This window comes from Glycine soja, chromosome 1 (genome assembly GCF_004193775.1).
Source record: "Glycine soja cultivar W05 chromosome 1, ASM419377v2, whole genome shotgun sequence".
Lineage (NCBI taxonomy): Eukaryota > Viridiplantae > Streptophyta > Magnoliopsida > Fabales > Fabaceae > Glycine > Glycine soja.
In genome coordinates, this window is record NC_041002.1 from 52,925,219 (window position 1) to 52,944,612 (window position 19,394).

At 30.4% G+C, this 19,394-nt stretch overlaps 2 protein-coding genes across 3 annotated transcripts; one reads left to right on the forward strand and one right to left on the reverse strand.

Moving 5' to 3' along the window:
• Positions 1-2,500: 2,500 nt before the first annotated feature.
• LOC114421953 (protein IRREGULAR XYLEM 15-like) lies at positions 2,501-3,769 on the forward strand. Its single transcript, XM_028388101.1, has one exon. The coding sequence runs from the start codon at positions 2,652-2,654 to the stop codon at positions 3,564-3,566; it is 915 nt and encodes a 304-aa protein (XP_028243902.1). The 5' UTR covers positions 2,501-2,651; the 3' UTR covers positions 3,567-3,769.
• Positions 3,770-7,865: 4,096 nt separating this feature from the next.
• LOC114421960 (probable WRKY transcription factor 15) lies at positions 7,866-9,806 on the reverse strand. 2 transcript variants are annotated; one of them, XM_028388121.1, is made up of 3 exons: positions 8,821-9,806; positions 8,566-8,691; positions 7,866-8,198 (listed from the first exon to the last, which is right to left on the reverse strand). In XM_028388121.1, the coding sequence occupies exons 1-3, from the start codon at positions 9,495-9,497 to the stop codon at positions 8,039-8,041; spliced, it is 963 nt and encodes a 320-aa protein (XP_028243922.1). In that variant the 5' UTR covers positions 9,498-9,806; the 3' UTR covers positions 7,866-8,038. The 2 variants fall into 2 exon arrangements, with proteins under 2 accessions (XP_028243922.1, XP_028243913.1); XM_028388112.1 differs by having other exon boundaries at positions 8,566-8,694; positions 8,821-9,801.
• Positions 9,807-19,394: the final 9,588 nt, after the last annotated feature.

Below are 19,394 nucleotides of genomic sequence, written 5' to 3' on the forward strand. Positions count from 1 at the left end.
AGTCAAAAAGCTTTAGATATAATGATATAAGAAGACCAAAAGGTCCGACACAATTAATATATATTTAAGTTTTTCAAACAGACTACTAGGAGCTCAATTTTTGACTTGTGAATGAAAAAACCTTTGCCGATAAAAGATAAAATTTCCTTTAGTGATCCTTACCTCTAGAAAAGAATTAGTTTTTGGCTATCTATTATGAATTATCCTTAGCGAACAAAATAATATAATAATATGTTTGATTGTACTTAATATTTTTATTATTTTATAATATTTGCTATAATATAATACACATTAGTATATTGTATGAGAATTCACAAAAATAAAAAAGTATATTAATACGATGATATAATGTTGTATTTATTAGTATAAGAATAATATGTAACGTTATTTATTATCGGTAAGGAGGGAAACAAAAATCCCCAAAGAAAATATTTAAAAAAAACTCAAATTATATCTTTTTTTAATTAATCACGTCATTCATATAAAATATTTATCAATTTTATTGATGATTAATTTTTAAAAAAATATAATTGATCATTTTAAATAGACTTTTCCTTCTAACCATATTTTTCTACTTACAAGATTTTAACTTAATATCTTTTTTAAAAAAATCACTAAGGAATTGTTGGTCAAGATTATGTATAAATATATGATATTAATCGTTAATTTTTGCAATAAATTAATTATTAAGATACTACATTTACTTTTGCTTTAACATGTAATTAATTTTAAGGCAGGCAAATTCTTTTTTGCTTTAATATTTTCGTGGTCAGTAGTGGTCAATGATGCTTTTTCTCTGACTTCCGACAAGTCTAATATAGGTTTTCATTTTTCTTGGTCATGGCTAGTTTACCCTTTTAAATCTTTGGTACAACATCTTATTTTTGGTTGAGGCCTTGGGATTGTTCACTTAAAAATTTGCACAAAACAACTCACTGGACCCAGTGAATGTGAAACCTTGATTTTCCCCAAGGCCCAACACCCAATAATTTTTCTTATCGAGCCGCATTGTTTTCAACGTTTAGAAACAACGCACCCCCCTCTTTTGTGGCTCAGAAATTTGGCCAACACAAATAAAGCACAAGGAAAAATGCAATATTTTTGTACAACTATACCTATTTTTGGTGTATTTAACCAAGTTATTTCTTCTGTACTTACAATCAGGGGTTGTGTGATATGGATAAATTAGTAGGTTATTTTAAACCATGATCATGGATGACAATGGTTCTTATTAGTAATATATACATGATACATAATTAAGTTTTGTTTACAAAAATAAACTAAAACAGTTTTAACTCATTTTTAAAATAATTTTATATTTATTTTTAAACTCAAGAAATAGAAATTTGTAAATTTATTTTTTATATTTAATAATCACTCATTCTATTATTATTATCACTATCACTAACACTCTTCTTATTATCACCATTATCATCCTTACTTTTGTCACCATTCCCATCAATATTACTATTACTATTATCAATCATTACTATAGACATGATCATTATAAATATTATTATTATAGTTGTTATTATTATCACCTCACAAAAATATCCTTAAACTAATTTTAATAAGATACACTTTTAAAATAAGTTTATTTTAAAACTAAAATTAGTTTAAAAAAACTAAAACTAAATTTAAAAACTAAAAACTGATTTTTTTTTAAAAAAATGAACAACTAGGTATCATTCTAAACGATCGACCTTAGATTTTAGGTGGCATAACTTAACTTAAAAACTAACTCATAAAGAAAGACTTATCTCCCACTTAGATACATTAATGTCCATAATAACTACATCCTTTAAGTAGAAATTTGCACTTTTTAAGAAAGTTGTATCTTGAAAATTAATCTTGCACTCTCGGCAACTTGAGGAATAGTCATAACAAGTGAGAAGTAGTTGCAAAAGTAGAATACTCCAAGAAAGAAGTACACATTTTTCTTTTCTTTTCTTCGGATTCTCACTATCATCAATTTATGTTATTATCAGCTGCGCCTAGCTGGAAGTTCTGCTTCCCCCAATCTGAATTATGAGTACTTTTTTCTTTGAAGTCGTTGCATAACGATACTCACAACTCACAAGTATTTGAAGGAGAGGAAACGTTCCAGCTGGTACTTAGTCCCCTTCATAGGTAGCTACTTGTTTAATAAGTTGCCAATATTCTAAAGGGGTTACTTAGAAACCATAGCTTAAATGAAGAAGGAAAAGCGACCTCCGGTTTGCAATTAGATACTGGGTCACTACAGCTATCGGCTACACCTTCTTTCTTATCTTAAGTCCAACCACCCCAGCACTGCTCTATTCCCATCTTCATCCATATTTGGTTCAGCACAAACCATCCTTCATAAATTAAACAATACATATATTAGGAATTAACTAATGCAAAATACCAACCACATAATAATGATGGATATAAGCAAAACCAAATTCAACACAACTAAAACAACTACTATTCGCTTTCATTATAACATTGTTTTCAATTGTAGAACTTGATAGGAAGGATATGGTCATTGTAGGGTCACTCTCAATAATATTTTCCCTTCCCATTGCTTACAGTCTCTCTTCTTGTAATTTAAATCAAACCTTCTACCCCAATTCTCTCTCAGAGCTCAGAATCTGCAGCTCTACCACTTCTTCCAAAACCCCTCCATTATGAAGAACGCTAACAGCAACACAAAACTAATCCTTCTCCACCCTTATATCCAAAAACAAGGAAGCTCCAATCGCCTATGGCTTTTAGCCTTCATATCCTTCTTTACATTAGCCTTCCTTGCCACCCTTATTTACACAAGAGACACAACCTCATCTTCCTCTACCACTACCTCTTCCACCCCATTATCTAGTTTCGCTAACACCCCTTTACCATCCACTGTAATCAACACCCTCCTCCACTATGCCTCCAAATCCAACGACACCTTCCACATGCCCCACTCAGACCTAAAAACCATCTCTGACGTGCTCCGAAAGTGTCCCTCACCATGCAACTTCCTCATCTTCGGCCTCACCCATGAGACCCTCCTTTGGAAAGCCCTCAACCACAACGGAAGAACCGTCTTCATCGATGAAAACCGGTACTACGCCGCGTACTTCGAAGAAAAACACCCTGAAATCGATGCCTATGACGTGCAATACACGACCAAAAGGAGCGAGTTGAAGGAGCTGATAGCTTCGACGAAAGAACAGGTGGGAAACGAGTGCAGGCCAGTGCAGAATCTTCTGTTTTCTGAGTGCAAGTTAGGGCTCAATGACCTTCCAAACCATGTTTATGAAGTGGATTGGGATGTGATATTGGTGGATGGACCGAGGGGGGATTGGCCGGAAGCTCCCGGAAGAATGTCTCCGATCTTCACCGCTGGCGTTCTTGCCCGGAGCAAGAAGGGTGGGAACCCCAAGACGCATGTGTTTGTGCATGACTTCTCAGGGAAAGTGGAGAAGGTTTCTGGGAATGAGTTTTTGTGCAAGGAAAATTTGGTCGAGGCTACTCATAGTTTGGGACACTATGTGCTGGAAAAAATGGACGATAGTAGCGTTCAGTATTGTAAGAATCATTCATCAGGATCTGCTTAGTTGGTGTCTTCAATGTTACTATATATATATATCGTCCATCTGGGTATTTAATATAGTTTCCCTGTTTACTTATTGGTTGGAGCATGTAAAAGATAATTCTTTCTTTCTTCTTTAATTTTTTTCGTTTTTCGTTTTCTGGCACCGAAAATTGTAATTTCTTCAAGGAATTCATGCTTCCAAATTTCAGTTGAGGATGTTTATTATAATGTACATTTAAGGTGGATAAATGTAGTAGATTATGCGAATAAGAAAACGGAGCTGGTTTATTATAATGTACGCCTATATATATATATATATATATATAGGCGTATCATCAGCGCCACGAATTAAGCTGGTAGAATACTTTAATTTGCTAGTGGGTGGTGAATAATTAATACGTCAGATTAAGGAGTTGGAGTAGAACGCATTAACTAATTGATGCACCACTTGAAATACGAATTTTCGTGCTTAAACTGGAATGCTGCTCCAGAAGAAAACGGCTCACACGGGGCATTAAAGTTGTCCCTCTTACATGACTGTTTTCTTTTTCTTAACCTTGGATTGATCACACTAGAAGAACTCTACTTAATTCAGAGTTTCATCCGAATAAATAAAATTTAATTAAGAATTATTTTTATTTTAAATTAAACTTAATTATTACTCGAATTAACTTTAATACACTCATGTCTAATTACTTGATTGATGGTTGTTGTGACTATTCTTACAAGAGTCTTTGTCACAAAGTGTCGTTAAAATAAGAGTATTGGTTCTTTCCATAATTTAACTTTCATGAACCTTTGAACTTTGAACATCATCCCACCCTTCTTTAATTTGGAGTGAAAGCTACTACTGTGGTCCTCAGTTTCTTAGATCTCTAGCTCTTACTATGCAGCTGGATGCATGTGGTGAGACTTTTTTGTTCAGTCTTCTCCGCTAAGAAAAGAAAAAAAATGCTAATAACATACTTCTTGTTTCTCAAAATAATAATCTTCTAATTTAGTTACACAGATAAAAATAAATAAAAATTTTATAAAAATATTCTTTTATCATTATTAATTATAAATTGTATTGTCTACCATTAAAATTATAAGGAATATAATGAAAAAACATAATTAATGTTACATTAAAAAGTTAAAATAATAAGTATTTTGGAATATTTTTTTTCTATTACACCACAATTATAATAGAACAAATGAATTACTTTTTATTATTATTTGGCAAAATTACAAAATTGATTCCCCATTTTATCTCCAATTACAGATTTGGTCTCCCTATAATTTAATTCACAAATTTAGTCCTCCAGTTTTATAAATCCCTGCAAAATTGGTCCTAGAAGTCCGATTTGGACGTTGACTGTTAACCTCAGACGTTGACTGTCACGTGTCAATGACACGTATTAACGTCTAAGTGGTTCCCTGTAAAGACTTCATTTTTTGTAGGTAAAATTGCACTTTTGATCCCCCAGTTTTACTCCAATTTCGATTTTGATCCCCTTATAATTTAATTCACACATTTAGTCCCCCAGTTTTATAAATCCCTTTATAAATTGTTCCTGGAAAATTAATCTTGTGAATGGTTTAGCTACTGGTGCTAGAGAGACATGGTAGGTCTTGATAAATCTCGCACTTTTTTTCATCGCAAGTTTTTCACTCAATTGGAACCCAGAGAAAAATCACTTTTTGTCTCTCTCCCACTTTCGGAATTGTTCAACTTGGGAAAGTGGCGCATGAATCCCAATCTGGGTCTGAAATTTTCATATCTCTTACTTTAATAGGTTCTGTAAGAATTCCCTATTTTTTTTTTCTTTTTTTGCTCCCCATGTAGTATTATGTGTATAGGACTGCTTAAGTGGCCTATGTATGACAATTGTATTTTTGTTTGAAATTTAAAATACAGTTTCTTCAATACTGAAATTTGACTGAATTTATAAAAGGATTTATAAAACTGAGGGACAAAATGTGTGAATTAAATTATAAGGGGACCAATATCGAAATTGGAGTAAAACTGGGAGACTAAAAGTATAACTTTACCTACAAAAAATGAAGCCTTTACAGGAAAACACTCAGACGTTGACACGTGACATTGACATGTGGCAATCAACCATCTGAGGTTAACGGTCAACGTTCAAATCGGGCTTCCTGGACCAATTTTGCAGGGATTTATAAAATTGAGGGACCAAATTTATGAATTAAATTATAGGAGAACCAAATCCGAAATTGAAGATAAACTGAAGAACCAAAGTGTAATTTTACGTTATTATTTCAAAGAAGTAAAACTTGCATTATTTTGTGAGTATCGAAAAAATTTAATTCATAATAGAAAATGTGTTTTAAAAATCTGTTAAAGGTGCTACTGCCATTTCCACTACTAATTATTAGTCATTTTGGAGAAATCTATAGAATATGGATAATTTTCGTGAGTATAAGGATGTAGGAAATTCATCATGTGCTTTAGCTAGCATTATATCAATCTCACCGGAAGAATTTGAAGGTAAAAAATGAGGATTCATTTTGGATAATGTGACTTACGATCCGTTCAGGACAAATTCAAATTATTTGACTCCTTTGTGTATATTTTTCTCTGTACCTTGCCCTCTAATAAAAAAAATTACTCTTGAATGAAAAATTAACAGGTAAGAAATAAAATATTGCTTTTCGACTCTACATCATTCATCTGTTGGAAAGATAAAAAAGAGGTTAGAAAACAAGGAATTTCCATTTCCATCCGTCATATTTAGGCAAATGAAACAGGCATTCTGAAAAACGACAATTGATGGTAATGATTTATTATTACCAATGGGCCTTACATTGCTGTTTGGTACTTTGTTGTTGTTTTTCTGTTACTTATTTTCATAATGTCTTTGGATCAAAACCAATCCAGTGGACCTCACGCTTATGGCTCATTTTACGTGTATCCTGTTTAGTGTATAATATATGTTGCTTAACATGCTTGTTGACATTGATTGATTAGTGATTAATTAGGATGACAAGTATATTTAACGGAGAAACCAATATTTATGGTTTTTAACTTGTTAGTATTTTTTTAAGAAGGTATTTGATAAAATTAGCATATAAGTTAGTGGAAGCTTGTAATCTACATGCAGTATAAGTTAAGAGTTACATGATGAAACTTTATAAGATTACTGATTGAATTAAAAATGTTTGATAAGATTAATTAATAAACTGGTTCAATAATATAAAATGACAATAAAAAAAAGGGTTTTCAAATAAATTAGTAAGGGATAAAAATGAAAAAAAACTAATAACTTATAACTTAAATTAATTTTACTTTTTATTAATTATATTTTGTTTTACATAGAATTTTTTTTCTTCTATTGACCTATGAGTCTCATATAAAGAGAAGTAAAAACCTATAAATCAAGTCTATAATAAGAACAAATCAAGCTTAAACTTTACATTTTATAAGCAATCAAAGTCTCATATCTATTTAAGCAAAGCCTTATTAGTCTAACCTATTTGTATCCATGCCTACCTATCACATGACCAGAATTTAAACCTAACAATGTTTTTGACTTGGACTGCGAGAAAGTATGGGAAGAAAACAAAAGACAAAATTATTGAGGAGGAGGCCACATGCATGTAAATGGTGAAACAAAATGGATGAATGAGCAAAGAAGGCTTGAAGCTATAGGCTCCACAAACCTAACGTTAAGGCAGAGGCAAAGGAAAGAAAGCAAATAAACAAATTAACAAACGAGGTAGGACCCTTCAGTGTTAGAACTTATCAACTGATTCAATTCCACACCCACCCATTTTGACTTTGACATAGGTTTTCCCACATAGGATTTCTGGATCACGAACCCCTCTCATCAAGTGTACTAAATTTCTAGCCAACCTTTATCCTAGAAGCCATAAACGGTCCAAACAAAATTGCATTAAAAACCCTATTCATCGCTCTTTCCCTCTCCTATACCTATCACTCACCTCACCTTCATTCACTCACCATAATTTGCCGTCCCAACTACTCTCTCTTTTAGTCAACTGTCTTTAACACGACATGTCCGTCCTCTTCTTTGACTCCGTTTCTTTCATTGAAACTCTCCCATTAATGTTGAGAGAGATTATGATTTATGAGCATCCAAGATAAGCACCACATGTAAAGCAATCAAAAAGAAAAGAAAATAAAAAGGAATAAAGCCCCACTTCCTTCTTTTTCTCTCTTTAGATTTGAACTAAATAAAATCCGTTACCAAATTCGCCTTCTTCACCTTTAAAAAAAAGAAAAGAAAAGAAAAGAAAAGAAAATTCTAGTCGTGAATCGTGATGGATTCAGATTCAGAGTCGGTCCAAGTCTTTGAAGAGAGAAAAGATAAAGGAATCCAATATTGCATAGAAGATATCTGAACATGGAAACACCCCCATCAATTAATCTCCTTCGAGATAAAGCTCTGCTCGATTAAAAATTTCAATTGTACAAGCCATGAATGACATGATCAGAACATACTTTGTGATGGGAAAACGATGATTAATTAGTTAAGAGGATTCTAGGATGAGATTAGTAGCTTCGGCTGCAGAGAGTGTATGATTGTGCTCTCCTTCATAGGTGACTACCAACATAGATGGATCATCCAGAGCCCTCTCTACGTGTTTGCGCGCTGGACACCCTCTAACACTGCTGCACTTGTAATAACCTCTGCAAATTAATAATTCCAAAAACAACTCAATTCAGTGATTCATTACTACTACCATTTACTCCACCCATTCAAAATTAACTCCAAAACATCACATAAAAATAGAAAACACTCAAGGGAAAGGACAGAAAAAAGAAAAGAAAAGAAAAAAGCATGCCAGGATCTTTCTAAATTTAGCCCATACGGGAAAGAGAAAAAAGGAAACAAATTAGATGATTCAATTTAGTAAAACAAAATAAAAAATATGGGTCCATTTTGAAATTTGAAATTGAATGGTCAACGAGCAAGTTAACATATACAAAGATAAAATTATAGGTACTAGATGTGAAGGTGCTTATGATATAATTATAATGTTAAGTTGTTATGTACCTTGGATGGGGGGATCCTTTAATGGGTTTCTGTCCGTATTTCCTCCAAGAATAATCGTCTGGTGGAATATCAGCCATCTTCAAGCTTATTGCCGGTACCCTCACCACCCTCTTCTGCCTCATTTTTCTGCTGCAACAAACCAATCCAAATCAGAATACATCAGAACCACACACAACAAATATATATACATATATATATTTGACAATTTTTAAGGATAAGAAAAAGAGATTCACACACACACATATATATATATACCTCTTCTTTGAACAATGGCATCGGCTAGAGGAACTGCCACACTTAGCAGAACCCAAGTTCTCAGAGCTACACTTCCTCTTCAACGAAGAGGACGAAAGAGGAGGCTTTCCGGCGGAGGAGACCTGAGAGAGATTCGTGATCTGAAAAGCCGTGGCCGGCGACGGCGACGACGAGCACGGTTGTTTAGTGTCGGTATCGCCAGCGGTGAGGGAGGAGACAAACGAATTTGAATAGGAGAAATTAATGGTCTTGGAAGAGTCCTTTCTCTCAATTTTGGGGATCAGAGAGTGTTCAGTGACAGAGTGAGTGTGAAGGGTGGGTGGCGGGATCTGCTGCAGCGGCGTAGCACGGTAGACTCTCGGTTCCGAAGGTGGAGGTGAAGCCACAGGCACAGGCACAGGCACAGGGGCTCTTCTAAAACGCGCGTGACCGGTTCTGGTGCGGCCCAGAAGCGAAATGACCTTCTTGAACTTAGAAACCGCGACGTCAGCGACAGCTGTGTAGTCGGTGTCGATGTTTTCCATGGAAGACTTTGAGGTTGTCTGGTATTGTTGTTGAGTATGCGACAGCAACTTGATGAGTTTCTCGACGCTCTCTAGCCCCGACGCAGCTTCACGAACTGCATTATCCTCCGCGAAAGTGTCGTTCCTGTACCCCATCATGAATTCCACGGCCATACTTGCTGAGAAAAGAAAGAGGAGGAGGTGTTAAAGAAAATAAAGAGGAGGGTCATAGGGTATTACCCCGGTCAAATGATGCAAAAGAAAATAAATATAAAAACAAGATAGTGCAGTGGCTTGTTTGGTCCACTAGGTGAATGCACTGTCACGCTAGCTAACCCTTTCCGTCAAAGTGTATGTAACACACTGAACAGGGTATTTTGGTCTCTCTCTGAACGGAGAAAATGCTTTTTTTTTTCCGATGAGAAAAAGCATCTGGAGGTAGTGGGAGATATTGACTTTTTCTGAGTCGTGGGTCCCAAGGAGGGTTATTATTGATCTCAGCGACGTTGGGGCTTTAAAATTAGGTCAAAACCATTGTTTTAGCCGTTTGATATATCATTTCAATTACATCAATTGTGTGAAGAAAAAAAAAAAAAAAGTTTGTGGATCCGTTGGTTGCCAGCTTATGATCCAGTTGACTTGGATTGACACCTTACTGTGGATTCTTAATTTTTTTCTTTTTCTTAAATTGTTTTATTTTCCCGTCATTTTGTCCCCTCTGCTTTCTCTCCACCTCTCATTCGTCAATCTTCTAGATTTTTTATTCCATTTATTTATTCTCGATGTCTTTTTCTTCAATCGGTGCTAGCTAAATTCTTTTTTTTTTTTTTGGGTAGAGATAGCTAATTTCTAAATCGCCATTATAATGCAATAAAAAGACTTCATGATAAACTTAAGGAATAAACAATTAATTTAATTAGTTAAGTATTACTTACTCTTTCTCTTTAATAATCTCTGAAACAATAATATTATATAATTTATTCCGTACATATTGAATGTCTATTAATTTAATTCTTAAACTAATAAATTTTATCAATATTTAGGGACCAGTTTAAAAGGTTCAGAGAGAAAATTAATACTGTAATATGCTAAATGTTCACTTGTATTTTTATTTATTTATCTTAGTTAATTAGAGTCTTTAGCTCTTATCTTAAATATTAATTACAAGTTTGGGTGTTTTATAAAGTTATGGAACTATATTTCAATTTGAAGGTTAGTTATACTTAAATTTTGTATTCTTCTCTGAGATGTGTTATGCGATAAATTATTAGGCATGCTTCTCAGGTGCCAATGAGTTGGAAGAAAATCGATTTTGATTACATGATAAAGATAAATCTACTCTTTATTGTTGTAGGAAATTTACGTATTTTATGTGATTTTTATCCTCCATCGTGATTTTAAAAAGTATCCAAATACGTACTTATAATTCTAAATCGTCATGTGTTTTAACCGGTCTCTATACAATATGTAGTTAAAATTTTGAATTCACAATAAAAAAAATTAATGACACTCAAATATTTATTATGTGAAAAATTAGTTAGAATCATGATCTAGACTATGTAATAATTTTCCATGTCAGAAGAGAATCAAATCTAAAATCTCTTTACAAGTTCAACGTGAGTTACTAATTAAGTTACATTCATTTTGCTTATATAGGTGATACTCTAAAGATACTATTAATTAAGAAATTAAAATAATTTTGTATTAAAAATATTAATGATATACTTTATCATTTTCTTGATATATTTCTAACATAAATTTTAATATAAATAATTTAACATTAGTTGTGTAATCAATGTACTGAGAACCTGTTAACAAACACCTAAATTTAATACTTCTGTAGATATCACTGAACAGTGTTACGTATTCCATTATCACCGAAATAGAAGAACGGTCAAAAGTACCTTTCATACTTACTATCATTTATTACCTGTATAAATCAATATGATCTCAGAAGTACTATTTTTTATTACTTTTGGTGAACATCTCAGAAGTACTATTATGTTTGAACTTTGAACTTAAAATATAAATAAGAAAAATATACTTGAACGCTTATATTTTGAGAAAGATAGGAAAAGAAGAAAAAATACTTAATTTCAACTTAATAGATGGGGACTTTCAATATATTTTATCTCTTAACAAGTTTTGGTTTACACATATTTCTCATGATACCATATACTCTTTCAGGAATTTCTCATTTTTGCTGTCCACTTTAAATGAAGGAAGATCAACCACTAATAACGCCACTTTGGTACGGTGGTACGTACCTTTATCATTCATTTTAATTACTTGTGATAAATTTAGATGAAAAAATTGTTAAAAACTATTATAATTAAATAATTATGAAAAGAAATAAAATGTACAATCCATTATAACTATTTGATAATTTTGGATTAAAAAACATGAAATGGTGTATATTAAGCAAAAAAGTTAAAATTAAAAATTAGTACACATTTATATAAAATAAAATTGTTATAAAATATAAAAAAATTATCTTATTTTAAAAATAAAAAATGCGAACAACCAAACAATAGTACATGTTTTTCCGCTGATAATAACGTTTACTTGGTTAAATAAGGACAATATCAACGTACCACAAGAGGAAGAGGTAGTTAAGTGCATGTTTGGATCTGCTTTTTTATGATCCACGTTTTTATATATGTTTATTGTTCATGTCAAATTGGTCATAAAAACATGAAAGCAAGCACTAGTTGCTTCAATTTGACACATGTCAATGGTAGAGAGACCGTTACCAAACACGCAGTAAATAATAGTGGTACGTGATTTTATTTTATTTTTGCTGAATATAATTTTTTGGTTGAATAATGGTACGTGATTTGTAGTTACTGTATCTACGGTTATAGCAGGCTGTGAACAACTGTATCCACTGTATCTCTATCCGTGATTAAAGGTCGTTGTTATTCAAAATAAATAGTAAATAAATTTCACATGCATTAGCGTTAGAAATCAAGATATTGAAATTAGACTTGTCTCGATTTAAACAACAACATTATACAAAAGGAACAGGTGATTAAAATTTTTGCAAGATTGTGCAAAAACACCACATGTGCCACTGGCGAAAGAAAAGTCTGCCAAAGTCAACAGACGAAAATTTTGACATTTTCTTCACAGGCGAAAGGAATATGACATTCGTCATGTGGTCTTTTGTATTATTATTATTATTTGTTATCTATCGTTATTTTTAAATAATAAAATAAAAAACATATTTGTTAATATACATTTTTAAGAAATACGTATTGACATAATAATCTCTTTTTACAAAATGCAATATTTTTATAAATAAATTAAAAGTCTATTCAATATCATAAATTTTGACAGGTATTGTTCTGGTGAACCGTGAACAATAAGGATCAGGATACCTTCAAGTTTCAATTGGATGAGTGGGTCATTTGTTTGGTGAATGGTGATTGTGAAACTCCTGTGACGTTCCACGAGGAGTGAGTGATTATCTTTCAATACAATCAAATGAGTTATTTGTTTGTTATTTTTTAAGTGATCTTTTGTAATAATTATTTTTTTATTAAAATATCTTTAATTATTTCTTTATTAAAATATCTTTAATTATTTCTTTATTAAAATATCTTTAATTATTTTATATTAAATTATACAAATTCATTTTCTCTCTTACGATGATTATAGAAAATGACTAGCATACATTAATTAATCATGTAAAAAATAATTAAATGAAAAGAATAAGATAATGAGTCTTAATAATTTTAAGGAAGATTTTGAAAGAAAAATAATATAAATTGTTAATAATTTTAATGTTATCAACTAAATTAATTAATTTTTTTTTAAAAAAACTAGTTAGTTAAAATAATCTTATATTTAATAACTGTTGAAATATGATAAAATTCAATTAAACAACTTTATATCATTTTTGGTCTTATGTGTTAAGTAGTTGAAAATCTATAATGAAGTATTGAGAGTGGTAGTTATAACTAACCATCATCTATGTTTTGATCTGTATAAAAGGAATTGTGTTGTAACACATATGAGAAAATCTCCAATAATACACTATAGTCTTATTAGTCTTTCTTTCTCCCCAAGGATGTTCAAACCATATGACTGGTTATAGGGATTGGTAGATTGAGTTTGATCCAAGCAAGAAGACTCAAATCAAACTTGCTGATAGCAGATCACTAATGGCAGAAGGCATGGGAAAATTTGTAATTCGGAGAAAAAATAGCAAGGCTTCAATGATTGAGGAAGTTTTGTTTGTACTAGGTATGAAGTGTAACCTGATGGGTATTGGTCAGTTGATAGAAAAAGGGTTTTTAGTAGTGATGAAGGAAAGTGACTTGCAATTGTTTGACTCAAGGCAAAGGTTGATATTGAAGTCTCCACTGTCCAGAAACAGGACCTTCCAAACATCAATCAAACCTGCACAAGTGGAGTACCTAGCAGCTAGAACTAATGAAGGTTAGCTCTGGCATCTCAGGTTTGTTAACCTAAACTTTAGAAGTTTGAGTCAGTTACATAATGATGAAATGGTGATAGGTCTTCCTAGAATCACAACACCTGATAAATCATGTGAATCATGCATACTTGGTAAACAAGCAAGGTCAAGTTTCAATTCCTACTTACCTATGAGAGCTACAAGTTTATTACATGTTGTTTATTATGATATTTGTGGACCTTTTAAGACTCATTAATTAGGGAGAAACTTGTACTTTGTGACATTTGTGGATGAGTACAATAGAATGATGTGGCTCTACATGATCAAGTGCAAGAGTGATGTGTTTGAGATTCTTTAGAAGTTCAAAACTATGGCTGAAAGACAAAGTGAGAAGAAATTGAAGATCCTTAGGACAGATGGTGGAGAAGAATAAACATCCAAAGAAGTTGAAATTTTTTGTTAGAAAATAGGCATTCAATATGAAGTGACTACACCTTATGCTCCTGATAACTGCGAAATATGAGCTAATATGATAGTCAATTTTGGCTAATAAATGTGTAATTTTTTTTACTTTATTATTGTTTTTAATGAAATAATGAAGAAATTAACATCTTTGCTATTTTTGATCGGTAGAAGTCAAGAGAAGAAGAATTCAAGTGCTTTAAAAGGAAATTAAGGCAAAAAGTGGAAGAAAAAGCCTTGAAGAAAAAAGTGAAGATGCGGACAGCTCACTTAGCGCGTGCCCGCGCTTAGCGCACAACTCAAACTTAGCACGCGAAAAAGCCCACAACAAAGTCCAAAGGAATGCTTAGTGCGAGAATTCGCGCTAAGCGCGAAGTCAACATGAAAATTAAGCTACCTAAAGCCTATATAAGGAGGAAGAAGCAAAAGACAAAGACACATCGAGTCTCAAAACTCTCCAGTGAAGAAATCCAAAATCTGAGTCTCTCCTTTAGGGGAAACCTTCTTTTCTTAGTCATTCCCTTTTTTCTTGCTATTAGTCATCCAAACCCTTCTTCTATTAGTTTCTAAAGTGTAAAGCCTCTCATGACTATGAAAGGCTAAACCCTCTCTGTTGGGAGCCTAGCCGCCAATGCCCTTGTAATGTAACTGCTCATTTTATCTATTAATGCAATTTCAATTTCTATTGTCTCTTTTTTGCTTTTCATCTCTATTGTGTGGTTTGACCATCAATGCATTTGTTTTTAGGGGTTATACATTGAAAAATGATAATATCTAAAGAACTAAAAAAGAGCATCTCATTAATGCATTAATAGGGATAGAGTCACTTTGTTATGCATATCGTGTAACTTCTTTTTCGTACTAAATAGCAGTACTGATAAGATAATGTGAAGCACGTCTTTTCTACCATCTACATGGATCTACTTTTTGTAGCTTGTAGATGAAAATGTAATGTGTGAACGTACAATAATAAAATTAAATTCTAACTTAATAATTGATAAATAAAATGGAGAGATATATATATTAACTGAGGTAAAAGTGTACATAGTTAGTCCTAGGGTGTTCATCGGTTGGACGGGGTTGGTTTTAACTAAATCCATTATTATCGGATTAAAATTTTACATCTTGGGTTAGTTTGTTAAATTTTTATCATTGATTCAATTTGATTATAAACATGTTGAATTGGGTTGATTAATTTGGTCTAAATATTTAAATAATATTTTTAGAACAATAATTTGTTGTTGTTTAAAGTTTCTTAAGTATATAATGATTAAAAATACTTAAAAGAAATTAAATTAATAAAATATTTGATTGATATAATTAATAATTTTAATGTTAATATAATATTTTTGTTTTAGATAGAAATAAAATATAACATTAACATGTGAAAATATAAATAAAATTAAAATAGAAAAAATAAAAAAACTTAAAAATAAAAAATCACGAGCGACTTAATTTAATAATTTAATAAATGATGTACACTAAAAACTACTAATATGTTTTGTATTAATAATTAACTTATATATATAATAAATTAAATTATATGATATAGTTTAGATTGAGTTCAAAAAATAAAATTTATCATCAAATCCGTTCATGATTAGATCTTAATTAAATTAGGTGAAATTTGATTAAACTTTAAAAATTCAACGTGATTAAATCGCGGTTAATTTGGATTAATAAACACCCCTAGTTGACCAGAAACCATCTGATCCTTCTTTTCGACGAGAAAAAAGTTTGTTAGCGGAATAATTGCACCAAATCAGATACATTTTAGACTTGAGGCACAGCTTATCAACTTATCTGATTTTTTTAAAATAAAAAGTAATTGTAATTAGAATTTTTTCTAAAAATTAATTACAATCATTATGTAAATTTAAAAAACTAAAATAAACTATTATTCGTGGTTTTAAGAAATAAAAAATAATAGCTTCAGGGTAATCTAAAACAATTATTTTCCAAAACCACTTTTTAAATAGACATTTTCAAGTAAACATTTTATTGTGAAACAAGATAAATAGTTAGTAGTACATGTCAGCTAACTATTTTATTAGTGGAAGAATTACTGTGCCGTTGGATGATTAGAGCCCACACATTATATATATATATATATATATATATATATATATATATATATATATATATATATATATATATATATAATTTTGATAATATTATATTATTCTATTTTAACTAAAATGAAAATTCTTTTACATAAATCATATATAAAACTTATACTAATTCAAAATCATCTTATTTATATATTAAAATTGACATAATATAAATATTTAAAAATATATTAAAATATAAATTATTTGATTATTTATTTATTTTTCAATTTTAATAAAATTTAGCATGCATACTCATATATATATATATATATATATATATATATATATATATATATATATATATATACTAAATACACATCTAATAAGATGGCTGCATGAACAGACAGTATTCTATACTATCGTTGGCTTCACGTAGTGAGTATCACTGACCCACTTTTGTTTGAAGTACTATCAAAATAATTATACGAAACAATACTTGAAAAAGTGATAATAATAATTAATAACTAAGAAGAATTATTAAATTGTACGTAAAATTGTGGATTCAAGGTGGCAAGATGCACGAGGCACGTATTCTCTCTATTTTGGATTGTGGGCAACAAGCGGAGGCCCATTTTGGCCCACGGGCCGTTACTAAACTTACCCAACAAACCAATAGTCCGGACTCCGGAATAAGCTGGCTTAGGTAGTTTTTTTTTTAATTGTAATTTTAATCTTCCTAATTTTTTAAATCCATAATTTTGGTTTTCTAATTTTTAATTATAAAATTTGATATCCTTAGTTTTATGAATTAACTACTTTGATTCATCTGTTAGATTATTATCTAATAATTATAATTACTAGAGTTATTAAGTTAATTATAAAAATAAGTTTTTTTTAGTAATTAATGATTTTTAATTCTTAAATTTGGTAAAATAAAATGTAATAGACTAATAGTAGTTAAATCAAAATATTTGTAATTTTGTATTCGAACCTTTGTTTGGATAAAATTATATTTAATTGAAAAACTAAAAAATCATTACAAAAATGTAAGTTAAAAAACAGATTCTTAGCATCAGTTCTTACGTGATTTTGGTCTGTTCTTCACTATCTTTTAATTGATTTCTTTCTGTCAATTTCTTTAATTTTTACAATTGATTCTAGGTCCAATTGTCAATTGATCAAATTAAACAAGTTTAGTGTAACTTTAAAAAAAGGTTCGGTAGTCTATTTGTATATGGACGTGTGTGCCTGTTTTGGTTGAGTCCATGTATAGATGTGTTATGTGTGTGTAACAGGGAATTGATATTCTCACGTTACGTTTTCAAAAGTAGAGGAAATAAATAAAAGTTTCTTTCTTGTGATTTTTCTCTCACTTCTTCTTTCTTCTTTTCCATTCTTTTTACCATGTTTTCTTTTTCTTCAAGATCTCTCTCTTCATCTCTTTTTTCCCTTCCCCTCTCATACCTCTTCTTCTCCCTCTCCTTCTTTCTCAACCCTTGTACCTTGCTCTCTCCCATTCAGTATTCTTGGCAAGTTTTTTTTCTTCATTTTTTTATACAAAATAAAAATATGATTTCATTGTATTTTAGTTTGAGAATCACAACAGAATCGTATTTCAATTATGTGTTTTTTAAAAAACACCATAATAAAAGTATGATTTGAGATTCTCAACCTAGAACTCAATGAAATCACATTTTTATTGTGTTATTAAAAAAAAACAACTCAACGAAACTATAATTTTATTATATTTGATAAATAACACAACAAAGTCATATTTTTGTTGTGGTGTTTTTTAAAACAAAAAAAATCCATAAAGGAAATACAATTTTGTTTTGTTATTGGATGAATAACATAACATAGTTAAATTTTCATTACACAGTGAAGGGTGAAAGTAAAATAACATAATAAAATCATGATTCTAATATATTATTTGGGGGAGGAATCAAATAATTCAATTGAACTATGATTCTGTTGTGTTAATTGGAATGCAAAAAAAATTACACAAGAGTCATGTTTCCATTGTGCTACTGGGGATGAAAAAAATTAACAACAAAAATAAGATTCCATTTCGAGAAGTACTTCCATTGTAGTTGATTATCAAGTTGCTTTTGAAAAAAAAATCAATTATTTAGTAAGTTAAAAAGTTGAATTGAATTCATCGGTTGTATTGGATGCAATAATGGCAAGGGGGTAATGGAGTGAACGTGTAATTGGAGTTTGGGTGAATGTGTGCTTATAAAGATAATTTAGGATTTTAAAAAGAGAAGGGAAGTGTTTAAGTAAAGAGGGAAGTGAAAATAACAGTTATCTTGTTCTAAGGTCCATTGAGACCCCTTTGTTTGATATTCACATAGTTTGTTTTCTTAATGTGATTTTTGTATTAAAATATTTTTAATAAAAAATAATTTGGTCAAAATATTTAACATGGACAATTTTTGTTGAATACCACACTCAATTTTAAACTAAATTATCAATTTTTAAAAAATACTTGAACACAAATAAATTTTTAATAAATTAATGTGCAGATCCCTAAATTGTTTGACAATCTTTAATTAGATATTTGAACTAATTTTCTATTAAATTAACTTTAAACTTGTATTTATTTTTTAAAGGATATATTTAATAATATTGAAGGTATACACAGAAGTTATCGCAAAATTTTAATAATGTAATATATATATATATATATTGACAAATTATTTGAAAATTATTTTTTCTTATTTTTAATGTAAAACTAGTTATTCAATATAACTTTGTTTATTATTTATTTTTTATAAAATACCTTGCTAACATTGTGTTTTACCTCAGTATTTGTGCTCATTTTTAATATCATTTTATATTGTGTGGATTATTAAAGTGAAATTATAATTTTAATTTAAAAAACACTATAAACATTTATCCGTTTCTGGCACTTAAATTTTGATCAATCTTTTCTTTCCTCTACTTGGTTAGAGGGAAACAAATTAAAGTGATGAAAAATAAATAAATTTAAAACTAAAGAAAAAAAAATTAGAAAGAAGAAAAACGTACTAAAACTAAAACTTATTTTTTAGGGTAATTTTTTGTCTCATTTTTTTTCTTATTTTTTTGTCAATTAAATTAAATAAAAAAGCATTTTTATTTCTTTTTCTTTCCTTT

Coding starts and splice junctions, on each gene's coding strand:
- LOC114421960 (XM_028388112.1), bottom strand. CDS start 9,497: ATGGCCGTGGAATTCATGATGGGGTACAGGAACGACACTTTCGCGGAG. Junction 8,695..8,820: donor TGCCATTGTTCAAAGAAGAG/GTATATATATAT, acceptor GGTTTGTTGCAG/CAGAAAAATGAGGCAGAAGA. Junction 8,199..8,565: donor AAAGGATCCCCCCATCCAAG/GTACATAACAAC, acceptor ATTAATTTGCAG/AGGTTATTACAAGTGCAGCA.
- LOC114421953 (XM_028388101.1), top strand. CDS start 2,652: ATGAAGAACGCTAACAGCAACACAAAACTAATCCTTCTCCACCCTTAT.